General features: G+C 49.0%; 1 protein-coding gene across 1 annotated transcript in view; it reads left to right on the forward strand.

The window, feature by feature from the left end:
- The window catches only part of PAPPA2 (pappalysin 2), a 91,446-nt gene that overhangs the window by 26,595 nt on the left and 48,263 nt on the right, over nucleotides 1-16,588 (forward strand). Inside the window, exons 3-9 of the mRNA XM_082003105.1 lie at nucleotides 2,276-2,421; nucleotides 9,305-9,598; nucleotides 10,284-10,476; nucleotides 11,998-12,119; nucleotides 13,566-14,058; nucleotides 14,633-14,761; nucleotides 16,447-16,538. Coding sequence (XP_081859231.1) covers nucleotides 2,276-2,421; nucleotides 9,305-9,598; nucleotides 10,284-10,476; nucleotides 11,998-12,119; nucleotides 13,566-14,058; nucleotides 14,633-14,761; nucleotides 16,447-16,538 — 1,469 coding nt within the window. The remainder of the gene's footprint in view (nucleotides 1-2,275; nucleotides 2,422-9,304; nucleotides 9,599-10,283; nucleotides 10,477-11,997; nucleotides 12,120-13,565; nucleotides 14,059-14,632; nucleotides 14,762-16,446; nucleotides 16,539-16,588) is intronic.

Genomic DNA, 16,588 nt, shown 5'->3' on the forward strand with positions numbered 1-16,588 from the left:
CTATTTTTTCACTTTTTCCTCCTTCTCTTCCATTTGCTGTAGCAACCTCTCTCTTTCTAAACAAGTCTGTATATTAATTTGACTAGGGATCTTGCCATCTCAAACAGTGTATTTGCACATCTCTTGTTGGTTTCCCTTCTCACTTTGCATCTCGGATGAGAACGTGCCTCTTTCCCTTAGCCCATGCTCACCTTTTTGTCCTCCCTTCTATAATTCAATGCTGTGAGGAATGCACTAATGGACACCACTTTTACAGAAGCTGCCCGTTCAAATATAGCTGATGTGCCTTCATGGCTGGTCCAGTGTAAAGTAAATGACCACATTCCCTTCGTAATCCCTCTGCGCAGCACAGAGATGCCAATTGCTCCTGGAAGCATGGGAATAAGTGAAATGCTTTCCACCACCTTAATGTTGCTGTTGGCCTTATGCTGCAGGTTTAGTCATTCTTATGACATATTTCCACAATGGTGCATTTCCATCATCATTCCACAGTGATGTATTTGAAGCCTTTCCATGAGTTTTTTTTCCTGCTTAGAAACTCTTAAATTAATGGCTTCACAAACCTTGGGTCAGGGTCTTTGGATTTTGAAGACTTAAAGACAATGTCTTCTAGGGTTACCTGTCCTAATGCTGTCTCGGCCCATGAGGTTAATGGCACTGATGATGGAAATGGTTTAAAAGACTTGGCATTTGCAGCACAGTCCAAGGCCCTACACTCCCACTGCTATTATTTACTAAAATTATTATTGTTATTATTAAGTTAGATCCTGATGGTTTTACACAGTTGAGGACATGAATTCCATAAAGATCAACTCTGTACCAGTGAATGCAATATAGACCTCTGACCTGTGGAGAAACAACCACGCAGAGGGGAGAGTGAAACCTAAATTTCCTGATGGCCGTGTTTGGGTTTTTTTTTTTCTCCAAGTGCCAAGAGACATGCCACGTTGTGAGGATCATTTTGTGGACACCCAGACATACCTATGGGTGTTACTGCTCTGCTGCAAGGCTTATTGCCTATCTGCCTCTCCCAGCCCACTACTTTCCATGCCCTTTAGAAATGGATGTCTTGAATGTCCCCGTTCCAGTATTTTTTCTGCTCCTGCAGAAAAAATTATTCCCAGCTCTGGAGATGGGAGGAGAGACAGCCAGCAGTGTTGTCAGGAGGCTTTCCTCACTAAACACGCCCTTTGATGGATCCGTCTCCAGAGCTGTCCCCCTCTCCCCATTAAGCTTATTTTGGGAGCTCCTGTGCTTCTGCAGATATCCAAGACCACCTCTCAGAGAGGATTTGGGTCATGTGCAGAGAGGTGGGCTCATGTGGAGAGGGCCCTGCTGTTGGGTCAGTGCTGGGGGCATGCACACAGCACTCCCCCAAGGTCCATTTTGGGCAGAGCTAGAAGAGATTTCTTGAAGTAGATTCTAAGATACCTTTTGTTCCCGCTCTTCCTTATACAATACGCAGGGATGGGGGGGAGGTAGCATGTTTCTTGATGTGTTACATGCCTGTGCTCTTCCGGGACCCCTTGTTCTTGCCATGCACTGCCACCTCTGGCATACTGGTTGTCCTGGGGAAAAGGATAGGGTGGAGGGCCATGGTTATGAGCTACTCCAGACAGACCAGAGAAGCTGGAGAAGAGACTCTTGGCCCCAGCTGGCACACCCTCCTTGCTCCCAAGAATAAGGTTTGATGTCCATTCCTGTCCTGCCCTGTGTTAGGGACAACCCCTGAAAACTCATGTTGGAACCAGTTGGAGTTCTGGATTCCTTTCTCCTCACACCTTGAGGAAAATCCACTTCCCCCCCCACCTCAAATTCCACATTTCTGATGCCAAACCCCTTCTCTTTTTCCCTAGCAGGACTGACCTCTGCATTTCCTTTCTTCTCCCATTGTTTCTGTTCCCAGTTTGTCTCCTTTTATCCTATCCTCTGGGGTCTCTTCTATCCCCATTGTTGGAAAACCTTCTCTAAGAGCAGAACTCATCAACAAAGCTACTATAATTAGCAAAATTACTTCAGATTTGCATGACTGCCTCCCACCTCCCTCACTAGCAGAACTTGCACCTTACAGAGCAGAATTAGTAGTGTCATGGTACATCCTGTGAAACTTGCTGAATTGTGCCACGCATTACCAAACACTGTTGGTTTCAGAGAGCTGAGTATGGGGTCTCCAGGTCTGCTGTGCCCTTTCCAGGATATCTATGGGTGGCTCCTCCTTTTCCTCTTTGCTCCGTTGAAGCCTATGCTGACTATCTCCTCTCCCTTGTCCTTGCAGGGCGTACATGAGCGTGAAGGAGCTGAAGGAGGCACTGCAGCTGAACAGCACCCACTTTCTCAATGTTTACTTTGCCAGTTCGGTGAGGGAGGAGTTGGCTGGTGCTGCCACTTGGCCATGGGATAAAGAGGCCCTTAGTCACCTGGGTAAGTAAGGTAGCCCACTCATGGGGTCTCAGTGTTGTTGGCTTTCCCCTCTCGTGGTTGACTGGGCAAAAAGAGGCAGCCATGATTTGGCTCAATATTGAGGATGTTTAACAAGAAGGTTGTGATAACAGGCTTAGGGTGTATCAATAGCTGCTGCTCTAATGGAAGGAGCTGCCTATTCCCCATGTCCATGTGGATAAGATGGTGGGGTTACACCCTGACAAGGGACTTCCAGGTTGTTATGAGAAACTTAATGGTGAAGGCAGTGGGGCAGAGGGGTTGGGGAGAGCTGCAGATTCACCGTCAGGGCAGGCTCTGGAGAAGGGTTTAGACTTGCATTTGGCTTCCCTGAGACCCTCCAGGTCTATTTTCCAGGATTCTAGAAATGGTGACCTTCACCTTGCAGCACGTAATGACAAACAGATAAAGCAGGAGTGTCAGTGATTTCAGACCAGTGACTCCAGAGCTCAGCAGGCAGCAAGCGCTGGCCACTTCCGAATCCAGCTGCGAAAGTGAGGATGACTATCAAATTAAACCATGTTTTTATAACTTGGCTTACTACCTGCTGGAGGCAAAGCAGGTTCTCCTTGGCTTCAGTGAATTCAAGGCAGACCCTTAAGGTCATCAGTCCTGGCAGTCAAAATGGCAACTACTTCACGAGAATGTAAATGTATTGTGTGTTTTCTCCTATTTCTGCTGTGTCTCTTTTTCCTGCCTCTCCCTCCACCTCTTCAGTGTCTGAGTTTTCTGGCAAAGCCCTTTATACTTTGCAGTCAAAACATCTAAAGTGTTTCTCAATAAGTAACTGGAAATAATTACTCCTGACACCTGCACAGCAGACCTAGACCTTCTGCTTTTACAAGTGCATGATGTTCAACCCTTAAAAGTTTTACACTGCTGTTAAAGACCTGTTTGAAAGTTCTTTTTTGCCAGCTTCCCTCCCTCAATGAGTTTCAGGACTGTTTTTTCAATAGCCTATTGCTACGGTTGCATGTTGAGGAAGGCAAATCTCCATGAAACTTATTCCTTCAGCTTCCAGAAATCGCTTCCAAGGCTCAGCTTGACAATCATTTTACTACAGCAAGTGCTTCAGCCACACATGTTCTCTTTAAACCCCTTCCAAAGGCTCGCAAGGAGATGTACGGAAGGGTAATCAGGGTAACCGGTTTCATCAAAAGCTTGCATTGAGCTCTGGTCTCAGAGTTTGTGTCCAACCAGGGACACAAGTGGTGGCACCATCTAGAAATGTTGCATCAGGGTTTTACCGCAGAGGTTCAGGGGAAAAGGGGTGTTGTCTTGGCTCTGGTGCCAGAGTTGTGAAGTATGAAGCTGGATCTGAACTTCTTTGAGTCTCTAACACAAACTGAAGACTTTGGTTCAAGATTGTCCTTAGTTTTAGATTTAATGAACTCGGGAGGGTGGGTGGTAAACCCACCTCTGTAAACAGTGGGCTCCACCACATCAAGTGTGTTATACTATGCACAATGCATATTATTGTCCAGCACAGAAGAACCTTAGGACTGAGCAGGTCATGACTATATGGCTTTTACAAAAAGAAGCCATTGGAGAATCTCAGTAGATGTGGAGGTAAAGGAGTGAGGAAAGAGCAAGGAAAACCTTGGGAGGAGTGAATAGTAGTTTGAGAAATATTCCCGAGCTTTAAGGACTTAACAGTGACCAGGGGTGGAGACAGGTCTTTACACAAGAGGGGAGGCTGTCTCCAAGAAGACAGTCTCCTTCCCTTGCACTGAATCTTGCTAATCTCCTGTCTATCCTGACCTTAATATTTTAAGGTCAGCACACAGGCCCTGTTCCCCCATGCCACTGTCTGCTCCCATGGATCAAAAATGCCACGCTGATTTTTCCCTACACAAGTACAGACCCTCTTCTGTTTCGGTTCTCCTAATGAATCAAATTGGTTCCTTGAGTTTGACTCAACTTTTCCAAGAAGATAACCTGCCTCTTTGCTCCTGAGACTCTTAGTCAGGTTTTGCACTCTGTCTCTCTGAACTGGACTTTCTTAAATGTTTTCAAGAGAAGTACCATGAAACTTTTTCTCTCCATCTGCCTTCCCTTCTTCTATTTCAACTCTTCCTCTCATCCCAAAGCTCACTAAACATACTGTTTCCAAATTGTTCTCCATTAGTTCTTCTCTAGATGTTTTTTAATCTGCCATCTGGACTTTGAACTCCTTAGAAACCATGCTTTTGTGACCCTTGAGTGTGTCTTTCAAGAAGGTCCTCCTCATTTTCCTGTTGGAGTCCTCATCTGCTGGAAATCCTCAGCAAACTTTTTTTCATCAGTTCTCTTCACCTATGTTTGGTTTTGGGCTACCAGAAATTAAGCAACCATTCCTTTGCTGATGACTTGCAGATCTATTGCTCTCCAGATTATTCTCCTGAGTAAATCTGAATTTCAAGCAGCCTTTCTGAAGGTTTAAGGATGGTTTACCATTTTAGACCAGTAGTAATACCAACCAACAGCAACTACATTCAGTGAAGCAGAAGAGAGAATTACTGACTTGGGGAGGGTGAACTGGTCTATGACACTTTTATAGGCAGTATTTCCGCTGCTCTGGAGCTCCTAGACATAGTCAACTTGCAGCCAGCTAGTAGCAGAGGTAGAAGATCTTGGGTCTGTTTGCACCACTCCCTCTAACCATACTGTCTGTCTCAGTCTTTCCACCATAGGCACAGTAAGTTGCTCTCAAACTCAGAGCTCTTGCTTGGAGTCTGGAATGAATTTTCTGAGAACTTTGAAGTGAATCTTTTCAACTACAAAACACAAGGAGTCAAAGAACTCCTGTCCTATTAAAAAAAAAAAACAACCTTAGTTCTTTGCAGTGGAAAGCCTTGCCTCAAAAACCCTAGCAATGTAATAATGCAGACACTTTAAACCTCATGTGTAGCTGCATGTGAACTGTCCTTGCATAAACATGGTCAAAAGGCAAGGGAATTGTGAATATTTGATGTTATAAATACTTTCTGTAGTTATATAAGCTGAGTCTCATATCTGGCTGAGGCCAGCTCATATATATCTGGCTGAGGTCAGTGAATCCTGAAGGAGGGCCAGGCGTTCCATGAAAGGTACCTTAAGCAATGGCCATCTTCCTGTCTGACTAACCGTCATGCGTTTGTTCCATTAATTGCCGTGACTCAGTGTTTGGGGAAGACTGGCCCTATGATACAGGTTCAGCTTTGTCGGTGTGCTGTTTAAAGATCCCGTGCTTGCTTGAGCGTGTGTCCTCTGCAACAGCCCTGGCCCAGGAACAGGTTGGCTTCTTGGGGGCTGGCTTGAACCAGTCCTTCATCACTGCCATTGATCGTGGTTAGAAGCAGGGTGATGTACTGGGACTGGGAGCTTCCAAAGGGATGTGTGAGTGAAGGTGAGGTGGGGTCCACACCAGTGCGAGTCATTCACTGTACTGATGGACTGGGCATCTCTTGCTGCTTGGAGTTGAGGCTTGACCTTGGGCATCTTACCAGCTCTGTAGCTGGTAGGTCTGGTCTGAAGGGCGAGTATGTGGCAACACCAGCCCTGCAGCTTTCCAGCTGCCTGGCCTCAGTTTGGTGGGCGAGTCCAAAGAAGACTCTGGTTCACCTGCCTGGTGTGCTGGACCCCCTTGATGTTTTTTCAGTTGATGTTTTCAGCTTGGTTGACTACATGCTGACCTTGGGGGCCTCCTTGGGCTGGTTGTCAAGCATGAGATGGAGAGTTCACTTAAAGCATAATTTAGGCAATCTCCTGGGGCAGGAGGAGGCAGAGGTGAGAAGGAAAGCCTGACGTGCAGATGAGGGAGAGGGGAGGCTGGTCTTGTTGGGAGGTTACAAACGCTTTCACATCTCATATCTTGCCTTCACAGCCAGGACCCTGCAGAGGGGAAATACAACTTCCTGGCCCAAATCTGGGAGCTCTCCCAGCTCATCAGGGACTGGAGGGACAGGGACATTCTGGAAGGAAGGCAGAGTTCTCATGCAGTTACTAATCCTGCCATCTAATTAGCTGTAAAAAAAAAAAAAAAAAAAAAGGACTAAAAATATGACCATCCTTGTGGAGTGTGGAAGAGGAATAGGATAGGGGAAGCCAGCAGGGAGGAGGGAGGGACAGGGTATCCCAGCCTTGGCTTCCCTCCCCTGCAACAGTTTTCTCCCTCCCTGCACTGGAATCCCCACTTATTCCCCCGCATGGGAAGAGCGTTGGGTTTCTGCTGGGACGAGGGCTGCTTGGTCGCAGGGCTTCCCGTGCCCCTGGTGCTTAAACCTGTTCCTCGTGGTTAGTGCCACAGGATGCGTGCAGGGCTTTGACATCACATCTATTTGTTTATAAAAACTCTTTTATTTCTGTGTACTCATTCCTCCGTTCAGACCTTTGGGCAGGCAGCCCCCTGCCCTGTTTGGGCTTGGGCTTGGCTGCAGCGATGCCTTTTCTTTCTGTTCTCTCTTCTCTCATTTTGACTAAAATGAGAAGCAGCTTTTTTTAATGTATCTACTGGGTTCTCCATTAATGGGATGCTGTTTGCCATCTATAGCATTTACCAGCCTGGTAAATGAGAGGGGAACGGCTTGCCAAAACCTAATGATGGACAGGATACAACATGAAGGTTCCAAAAGGAGTTTTCAACCTCTGCATCTTCTTGTGCCCCATCTCCAGTCAAATAAAGGGCCAAGAGCTGACTGATGGGATGCAAGGTCCTCTGCTCTGGTGTTTTACAGCTGGAGAGAAAGGGAAAAAGGGAATGTAGGTACTTTATGACCTGTCTTTTGCCTCAAGCCAACAAACTGCCCTGGGCATAAGATCCACGCTGTGGGGAGGAATAGCAACCAACACGAATTTTTAGCCTAAGAAAATGGTGCCACTTCACAGGCCAGTGGTGTCTCCCGGCTCCTACATGAGCCACACATGCAGAATGCTCTGTAGAAGATGCCACCTTTATTTCTTCATCCTCTCACAACCTTGTTGGGCTCGAGAGAATTGCTCAGGATATCTCTGAAGGCCCCTTTCCAGCCCAGTGTCACCCACCATGGCTCCACCAGAAGAGTCACAGTCCTGCTGGTGTCCTGCCAGGGACACCATGATCCGAAGAAAGCCCTCTCTTGGAAGGAACTCCCTGTACTTGAGGACATGAAGTAGTCCAGTAGCGCACGGAGCTGATCCAGGAGCAGATTTCAAGCAGTCTGTGCTGTGGCTGGAGGCAGGATCATACGATGGCCCTCCGCCAATTTTAACTTTGCTGGCAGGGGCAGCAATCGGCAGCAAAGATGCAGTAGCAGAGGCTCTGCTGTGAGGTAGCTGGCATGGTAAATCCTCCAGGGTGCTGCAAAGGAGGGGGCAAGCTGTGCTGGAGCCAGCTATTCACTGCACCGTCATCCAAGCTGTCTAGTTTAAAAGTAGTTGGGTAAAAACAGCCTCCCGTGCCACGGAGGTATTGCCTGGAGTCAGCCTGGGCACATGCTGGGGTCTGCTTTTTGCCTTCTTGTCTTGCTGATATTCCCCAGCCCTTGCTCCTCCAGCGTAAGGTGGCGTGGAAAAGTGGATGGGGCAAGGAAACGAGAAGAGGAAAGGGGAGGAAATGGCCAATGAAAAGCCTCAAAGCAGGGAGAAAAATGCAGAGTTTCCAAACAGATTTTCATTTGGGCGAAGTAAAGAAATAAAAGGAGCCCACAGAAGAGAGGTAAGTTTTGTTCTTGAGCATCCTCCGTGGACAGTTTCTCAGCAGATGTGGTACAGAGTTGTCGGTACTGGGTGTGCATCCTCGGTCAGGAGTTGGTGATGCTGGCAGTGGAAGGTTCTGCTCCACCTGGTTTTCCTCAGCACCATTGATCCTTGTTCTTCCCATCTCAGGTGGGTGGGCAGGAGAGGGAAAGCACCTTGTCCTGCAGCCAAGGCACAGCTTAGGGCAGGATCAGCGCATGGGTCCAGTTCCATGCTGTTGCTGTCAGTATGAGATGGCAGCTCTGGGCAGTTTCTGGGGGCCTTAATCCATACCCATGCTCCAGCATCTTTGAAAGTTGAGCCTGCACCAAAGTGGCTTGGAGATTGAACCTTGAGTCAAGGGGCCAGAGTGCCCCAGTGAAGAGGAGTAGGACCATGATGGGTGGGGGGTTCTCACCTGGTTCACTTGGTGCACCTTGCCCACACACAAACCCCTCTGAAGGAGAGGAAGGGATCTTCAGAAGTGGTGTTTTGGAAAAACCCACTCCAAAATACGTGATGAATTGGAGTCAAGTTTGTGGTAAAGCTTAGTGGATTGCAACAGCACCTTGTATGAGTTTAAATTTACTCCTTAGGGTCTGGTTTGGTGGGTGAAGCATTAGGCCACTGATGCTGTCTCAACAGGGGTCAGAGGCAGTGCATTTGAATCTTCATATGGACTTGTGCTGGAGGTGGCTTGAGTTGGCACAGCCAAGTATGTCAAGAATTTGCTAGGCACCTCATTCTCCTCACCTGCCATGGGAACTGGTAGGCTTGAGCCACCTGTCTAGGCTAGGGAAGGTCATCTTTCCTCTGGTTTAAAAGATTATCCCTGTAAACCCACAGCATGTCTCAGTTTGGTGCTCTGTCTCCACTTTGGAGTTTTAAGTGTGAACCAAAGCAGACACTGAATTATAAACATGTCAAAAGGTGCAGAGGGAAATGAGAGCTGAAACGATTGAAGTCATTAGAAGTGAAAGAAAAACCACCCACCCTATTCCACGCCAAGAAGGCAAAGGAGCTCTCTTTCCAGCCTACAAGAGGGTGAATATTTCCCTCTTCAGGTCTCCGTCTGGCACTTCATTTGTGACCTGGAAGCACAATGAGAGGAATTTTACCTAGCACAGGTGAGTAACGGTGGCTGCCTGCTGTCTCTTTCCCTGGGTGACATTCTCTGTTCTTGCGATTCCAGGTGGAGTTGTCCTCAACCCTGCGTATTACGGTATGCACGGACACACCAACACCATGATCCACGAAGTGGGGCACGTCCTGGGGCTATACCATGTCTTTAAGGGAGTGAGCGAGAGGGAATCTTGTGACGATCCCTGCAGGGAGACAACTCCGTCTATGGAGACGGGAGACCTCTGTGCCGATACGGCCCCCACCCCAAAGAGTAAGCTCTGTCGGGATCCAGACCCTACCAACGACACCTGCGGCCAGACGCACTTCATGGGAACACCCTTCAACAACTACATGAGTTACACAGGTAATGAAGAGCTGCCCTTAGAAATTGTAAGGGGTCACCTTCCCTCCCGCCGCCCTCGGTAGTCTCCTCCCTCGCTCCCGAAGTGATGTGATCCCTCCCGGCAGCCGACGCCTGCGGTGGCTTCTTAGCCGCTTTCTTGCTTGCAGGCTGTTTCCATCCTGCCCTGCCTGCGGGTCACTGGAGATGCATCGAGGCTGGTCTTGTCTGCATGGTGGCGTGCCTTCATTCCCCTGAATTTCAGTCCTGAAATTATTTATTATTATTCCTACTATTATTTTTATTACTACTACTATAATTTTGGACCTTAGGGCGGAGTCTTTTCGGCTTGATTTCCAAAGGCATGCTGCGGGAGAGCTGGTGTTCCTCCTGGCAGTCCAGGAGGACCGAAGCCTGGGGAGCAATCCTGTGTCCCCCCTGCTGACCCACCACGAGGATGGTGGCACTGCCCAGGCATTAGAGCCAGTGCTGAGGCCGGGGCAGCCGGGAGCAGGGACACGGAGCTGCTGAGGCAGTGCCATCTTGTGGCTTTGGGGACACACGACACCGGAGAGTCCTGGCAGGAGAGCCACCACATGCTGGTGTCTCCTAGGTCTTCCCAGAGGTCCCCAAAACAGGATTTGGAGATCAGAAGGGGTGCACACTGTCATGCCCCGCCGGCCGAACCCTGTCACCTCTCTTCCCCCAGATGACGACTGCACCAACACCTTCACCCCCAACCAAGTGGCCCGCATGCATTGCTACCTGGACCTGGTGTACCAGCGCTGGGGCCAGAGCAAGAAGCCCGCACCCATCCCGATCCCTCCCATGGTCACGGGGCAGACGCAAGACTCCCTCAGCATCTACTGGCTGCCACCCATCAGTGGTGTCATCCACGAGAGGTAAGGGATCTGCTGTTGTGATGGTCTTGGGCTTGTATAGGAGCCTGCTAGAAGGGACGAGGGATCTTCTATGGTGCAGACACCCCCCCTTCCGCATCCTCCCCCTTGGTCATCTCCAGCAGAGCCCACAGACACAAGAGCTGGGCTGCTGTGATGGTCCTGCTGGCACATGGTCTCTCTCGCAAGCCTTCTGCTGTCAGGGTGCCGGGAAGGGAAGCCAAAGAGCGTTGGGAGGCAATGCCAATTCTTAAACCCCGGAGTGCAATCACGGAATGAAAAATGAGCTTCATTTAGCACTTATTGTATAAAATAGCTATTTACCAGGAGGAAATGCAGCCTTGTGGTTAAGTCAGGGAGCTCGAACCGCAAGAACTGGGTTTCGTTCCCAGCGCTGTCACAGACTCACGGTGTAACTAACTGGGGGTAAGTCAGGAAACTTTTCAAGCCAGAAGAACGATGCTGAGGAACCAGAGTTGTTTGGCTGGCGAGCTGCGCGTGGCCCTGAGCGCCGAGTGGCTGTGTTCCTCCTCCCCAAGACCTGGATACACCACCAATGCCTGTATTTATCAGCCCCTTTCACTAAAACATACTGGTTTCCACCAGGCTTTAGGTCTATGTTTATATTATGAGACCATAAGAACATGTTAAAGAGCTCTTGAACTTGTCTTAAAGCTGCTTCACAAAGCTGTCTCTTGCAATTAAAAGAAAAGTGCTGGTTGAGGGCAGCTGGGACACTCTCGGGTCAGTGTTTGCTGCCTTTTGAAAGAACTGGTGCTCTCCACGATGGTCCTTTTGCCCAGGGATAACAAGAACGTGTGCTTGTCACCCCCCAGGCTTGAGAGCCTCTGAGTGCTGGGTGGCCTTGAGTCATCCAAACTGCTTTGGTGGGGAATGAAGTGGTTTGGGAGCAGGAAAACATGGGTCTAGAAGGCAGGCGCTGGGTCTTCAGATCCACCCCCACCTCTCACTTATAACGGGCTCAGGAGCTGGTTCAGGGTGGGGGGTCCTGCATCCCTGGGATGAACTGGTCAAGGAAAGGGGCTGAGGCTGACCCTTAGCACAGAAAAGTGCCTTTTTTCCTTCCTGGAGAGCACAGTGGGACCCCCTTTAATTGACATTATTGTGACTGTTTTGCATTACAGTAGTGATGCAAGCCAAAACCTGACCCTGGGGTTTAGCAGAGATAGACCCAAGTGTACCCACCCAACTGCAGAGGCATTGCCCTGGGAAGCGTGAAGTCTCTTAGCTCCACTTCATGGGTAGGGAACAGGCAATTCAGTGGCTCATCCAAGATTCTCCAGAGAGCGTGTAGAAGAGAAGGGATTAAACCCAGCTTGTCCCACGGTCACTCTTATTTTCCTGTCTTTGAAGCTTATTTCAAGCAGGATAATGTGTCCAGGGGCTTCCTGAAAGCTTAGCTTTGCTTTTCCAATTTCCCATTTAGTCCCACCTAGACAAACGTGAATGGAAAACTAACTGGTCATGGTTAGACGTGCCAACGCCTTTGTCTTCTGTCTGCAGGGAGCAGGACACGCTCTGTGACGACTGTGCAGAGGATGGCACTTTCCGTCAGTATGTGCACGAGGCCTCTTCTCCTCGGGTCTGTGATTCCTCGGGCTACTGGACCCCAGAAGAAGCAGAAGGTAAATGTCTCCTCTCTTTCCCCAGCTGTGAATCCCCTGAAGAGAGGTGAGATCTTGTTGGCAAAAAAAAAAAAAAAAAGCTTTTTTTTTTCTTTTAGAGAGTGAGTTGTCTCCCCTTTGCAGAGGCTCTTTAGTGCAGGAAGGACCTTTTAGGTGGCCAGGACATACCTCGTAACTTCCAGCTGGCTTTGGACAAACAAACTGATACCTGAATATTAACCCCAGTCATCGCACAGAAAGGTGTAATGACAGGTACGGGTCAAAGTGAGGGGCTTTTCATTGAAATGAAAGTCTTACAACATAGCTCTTGGGACCTCATCCAAAACCTCAGGGGCATTCACAGGCTTTGCAGCCTTGTGCAAAAGAAGCAAGAGGGTCTCCTTGCCCAGTCCCACTGAGCCTGTACCAAGTCCTGGGCAATCTGCATTGGATGCCATTCTTCGCTGGCAAGGTGAACAGCAGGGTGTTAACTTCTTTTGTGCTGAGACCCAGATGTTAGTTTAGAGACCCATCTTGTGGGCACAGTGGTGACTTTCAAGGCCCTGCAGCTGCCATAGGAGCTGTTGAGCTTTTCACGCTGCCTCAACTCCTTCAAGGGCACAGCAGAGGAGGCAGGAGACCAGGTGAAATGATCCCATGGACTGTATCTAGTGGACATGCTGCTGTTGAACCATGTGGGGACAGAGGATCTGTTAGTTCTGTACATCTGCTGCTGAGGTTGACTGAAAATGTGCGCAGGTGACGGCTGAGAAAGTGCAGTTTGGACATTATTACACCTTTGGCATGTAGCCCGTGCTTTGAGAACAGGAGTGTCGGGATGTAGCTGAGATTCTGGGTCTGAGAACTCTTTAAGTATCTCTTGCTAGCATTGCAAGTTGAGCGGGAGGCAGAAGTCAACTTAAATAATCAAATTTGTGCATACTCAGTGATACCAAACAAATCAAAGCTTAGCTCACTTATTGTCAGTGGTCCCTGTTTCCCCGCCTGTCTGATTCACCGGCAAATTAAAACTGCTTCTTGAATTATTGGATGTTGTTTTCTCCTATGCGTGACCTGCAGTTATCACAAGTGCATGTTTGGTCTCATGAGAGAAAGACAGGTTTGATGGGTTTTGGAAGACCCATAAATTAATATTAATCCAAAATCCAATATTAAATGGGAGCAGGCTTTGAATTGGTGCTGGGCCCGAAGAAATGCTTGCAGTGGTTGATGAAGGCAAGGGTACTTCTACTACAAGATGATGAATTCCAGTGACTCTTTCTGAGACTGAAAGCCCAACACTACATTTCTCTTGCTGACTGCTAATCCACCACCCTGGGGAGGCAGGCTGGGGATCTGAGGTCAGCCTGGGTACCGTCCTGGTGGAGGAACAGCCTTCTAGAGCGGCTTCTCTGCCTTGCTTTAGACTGAGTTCTTACCAGCCTCCTCCTCATCCCCCCTGACCAGGGCCCCCAGACGTGGATCAGCCCTGTGAGCCCAGCCTGCAGGCATGGAGTCCGGAGCTCCACCTCTACCACATGAACATGACGGTGCCGTGCCCCCAGCCAGATGGCTGCATCCTGGAGCTGCGCTTCCTGCACCCCGTTTACCCCGATTCCCTCACCCTCTGGACCACGTACCTCTCCACAGGCTCTCCCAAGGCGCTGTCTGACATCGAAGTCTTGACAGAGCAGGGGGAGTCCATCCATCTGGGCCCCCTGGACACCTTCTGTGATGTCCCCTTTACCGTGAAGCTCAACATCCCTAAGAAGGTGTCTGGAGTCAAAATCTACACCTTTGACGAAAGGATGGAGATAGACACGGCTCTGCTGACCTCCATGCCCCACAGCTCGCTCTGCTCCTCCTGCAAGCTGATCCAGTACAGAGTCCTCCGTGACCCCCCGTTTGCAAATGGATCCCCCGCCGCGCCGGCGCAGGCGCACTGCTGGTTTGTCGACACGTGAGTGATGAGGCTGCTCTGTTGCAGGCTGAGTGGGTGGCTGGGACGGTTTTGATTACCTCCTCAGGTCCTGCCTTTGAATCCCTGGATGGTTTTGCTTGTGGTTTGGGTTTTTTGGAAGAAAAAAAAAAAAAGGAATTTAACTTTTAAATTTAAATTTAACTTCCTGGGAATTACCATGCGCAATGCCATGAGCAGATTCCTTCTTCAGCATTGAAGAAGCTTGTTGCAGACCCACCTCCCTTGCCCAGGAGCTCAGGCTGACTAGAAGGAACTCATTAAACCTGGAAACATTTTCCCCATCAACATGTCCAGTAAAATGATCGTTTGAGTTAACGCAGCTTCTCCCCAGCTCAGACCCTAGGGAAATAAGCGGCAGGCCCCTCTGCATGACCTGGCAGAGACCATCTTCCCACAGTCTCTGCCTCTGACAGCTTAGAGTATGAAGACATGTGTCAAACTGATACTGCCTGGGCACAAACATGTTATTTCTAGAGCTGCGGTGAGCAAATCTGTTGCAGATGTATGGGCTGTTCCCTCCTGCTCTTCGTTCAAGTCCTCTCTGTTCCTGCAGGGAAGTCGTGCCTGGGCAGGTGTACCGCTACCAAGTGCAGGCAGTCTCTGGGGCGACCTCAGGAGAAGCCTCCCCACCGCTCGTCCATGTCCATGGAGCACCTTACTGTGGGGATGGGAAGGTGATCATGTAAGTCAAGAAACCCAAGCTCTCAGCTGAGCTTCTTTAGGCTGTCCGGTCATCCTGCCCCAAAGGGAAGCACTGGGTTGGTCCTCCACCCATGGGTACTTGACTGAAGATGCTGCACTGAATCCCTCCGGCAGACTGGACTATAGAGCTTGTGTTTTGTAAAATGCCGCGTGCCCAGGAGATGGTCTGTTTTGAGAAGCATGGTCTGGATAAGGGGTCCAACCTGAACATCCTCCGGGTTTGACTGCAGTGCTTGGATTCTGGCCCATCTCAGTGAACTGTTGTGGAGTCTTGACCCCAAAGGGATCCACCTTTGGCCAATATAACCTTTTGCATAGGGCACATGGTGGTGGTCCTGCAGGAGCGGGTTCCACAACAAGCAGAGTCCCATGCAGCATGGTGTCTTTAGAGCTGTCTGGTCTCTGTTTAGAGACCCCAAATAATGAGGGGTGTACCACCTCCACATTGAGAGAGTCCAGTGGTTCACCTGCTCTGTTTGGGGATAATTATGCCAAACTTCCATATTTTAGCTTTTTCACATATTTCAGCTTTTTCAGACTTCAACTTCCAGGTTACTCACAATTACTTTCTTTTGAAAACAGCTTTCTTAACAGTGTGAAGAAAAAGGGCAACTGAAGTAAGTGTAGGAGGGATTGTGGTATTGTACAAGACCCAGCAAGGCAAAGCGGTTTACAGCAGGGTTAGCTGCTGAAGTGGGGTAATCCGGCATGGTTTTAGCACGAATTCATACTAGTGGAAGACTCGGACCAGAGAGAGTGAACGACCATGCTAGGCTCTGTTGTCCAAGTTGACAGAAAAGTGAGAGGAGCAGATATGGGCAGATAGCAGCTAAGATTTTTGGCAAGCTTTCCTGTTCCTGAGCTGTTGTGGGGAAGGCCATACAGGAAGCTTTGTCTCTGAAAAGTGTTTGGTTTTTTTCCCTTTGTACCATGTGTGGAACAGTGAGACAAAGGTGGGAAGATGGAACATAGTGGATCTTTTGTGTTAGATGAAGGTGGAGGTGGGTGAGCATCACAAGACATATGTCTGAAGTTTTTTTACTCCTTGTGTTTTGGGATACGTAACTCTGTGCACAGAGGAATAGGTACACATTGAGGCACTTCTGCCAGCTTTTCCCATCAGGTCTGTTTTCTGCAGTATGGGGACAAAAGCTTTTTCAAGGAAACTGCATGGACTATTTTTCCTCATGAGATGCCATGCATGTCAGCTAAGGGATGATCCTTGTCTCCTCTCGGGCTAACCTTCTCTCTCTTCCTTGTGCTGCCTCCCCTTGTCCAGCTCCCACTGAAACACCAACCCTACCTGAGAACCTCCTGCCCTCTCCAACACTTGCTTTCTCTAGCAGCAAGTCTTCCTGATGCTCGATCCTCTGCTTCCTCCATTGTATATATCTTCATTTTCTCCCATAGTTCTTGCCTCAGGTGTTAAAGAAAGTCACAGCACAGTCATGCCTTCTCTCATATGCTGTGTTCTCAACCTCTTTTTATTCCCTGGCAAGATATGGTGTTTTCTCTCCTCTCTCTTATTCCAGATGTGGTTCTTCCTCTTCCCCCTGCTTCTGTGGAAATCGAACCAGGATATGGGGTCCTCACTCAAGACTGGGCAGGAGCACCGGAGTGTTGAGTCAAAGGTGGTGTTAACATGTCTGGCTGTTGTCCTCTTAGGAGCCTGGGGGAGGAATGTGATGATGGAGACTTGCTGGATGGAGATGGCTGTTCCAGGAAGTGTAAAAAGGAAAAGGGCTTCAACTGTGTCGGTGAGTCCAAATGGATTGAGACATCCTTTTGAGGCAGGAGTCAAAACTGT

The sequence above is a fragment of the Phaethon aethereus genome (genome assembly GCF_964289735.1).
Source record: "Phaethon aethereus genome assembly, chromosome: 8".
Classification (NCBI taxonomy): Eukaryota; Metazoa; Chordata; class Aves; order Phaethontiformes; family Phaethontidae; genus Phaethon; species Phaethon aethereus.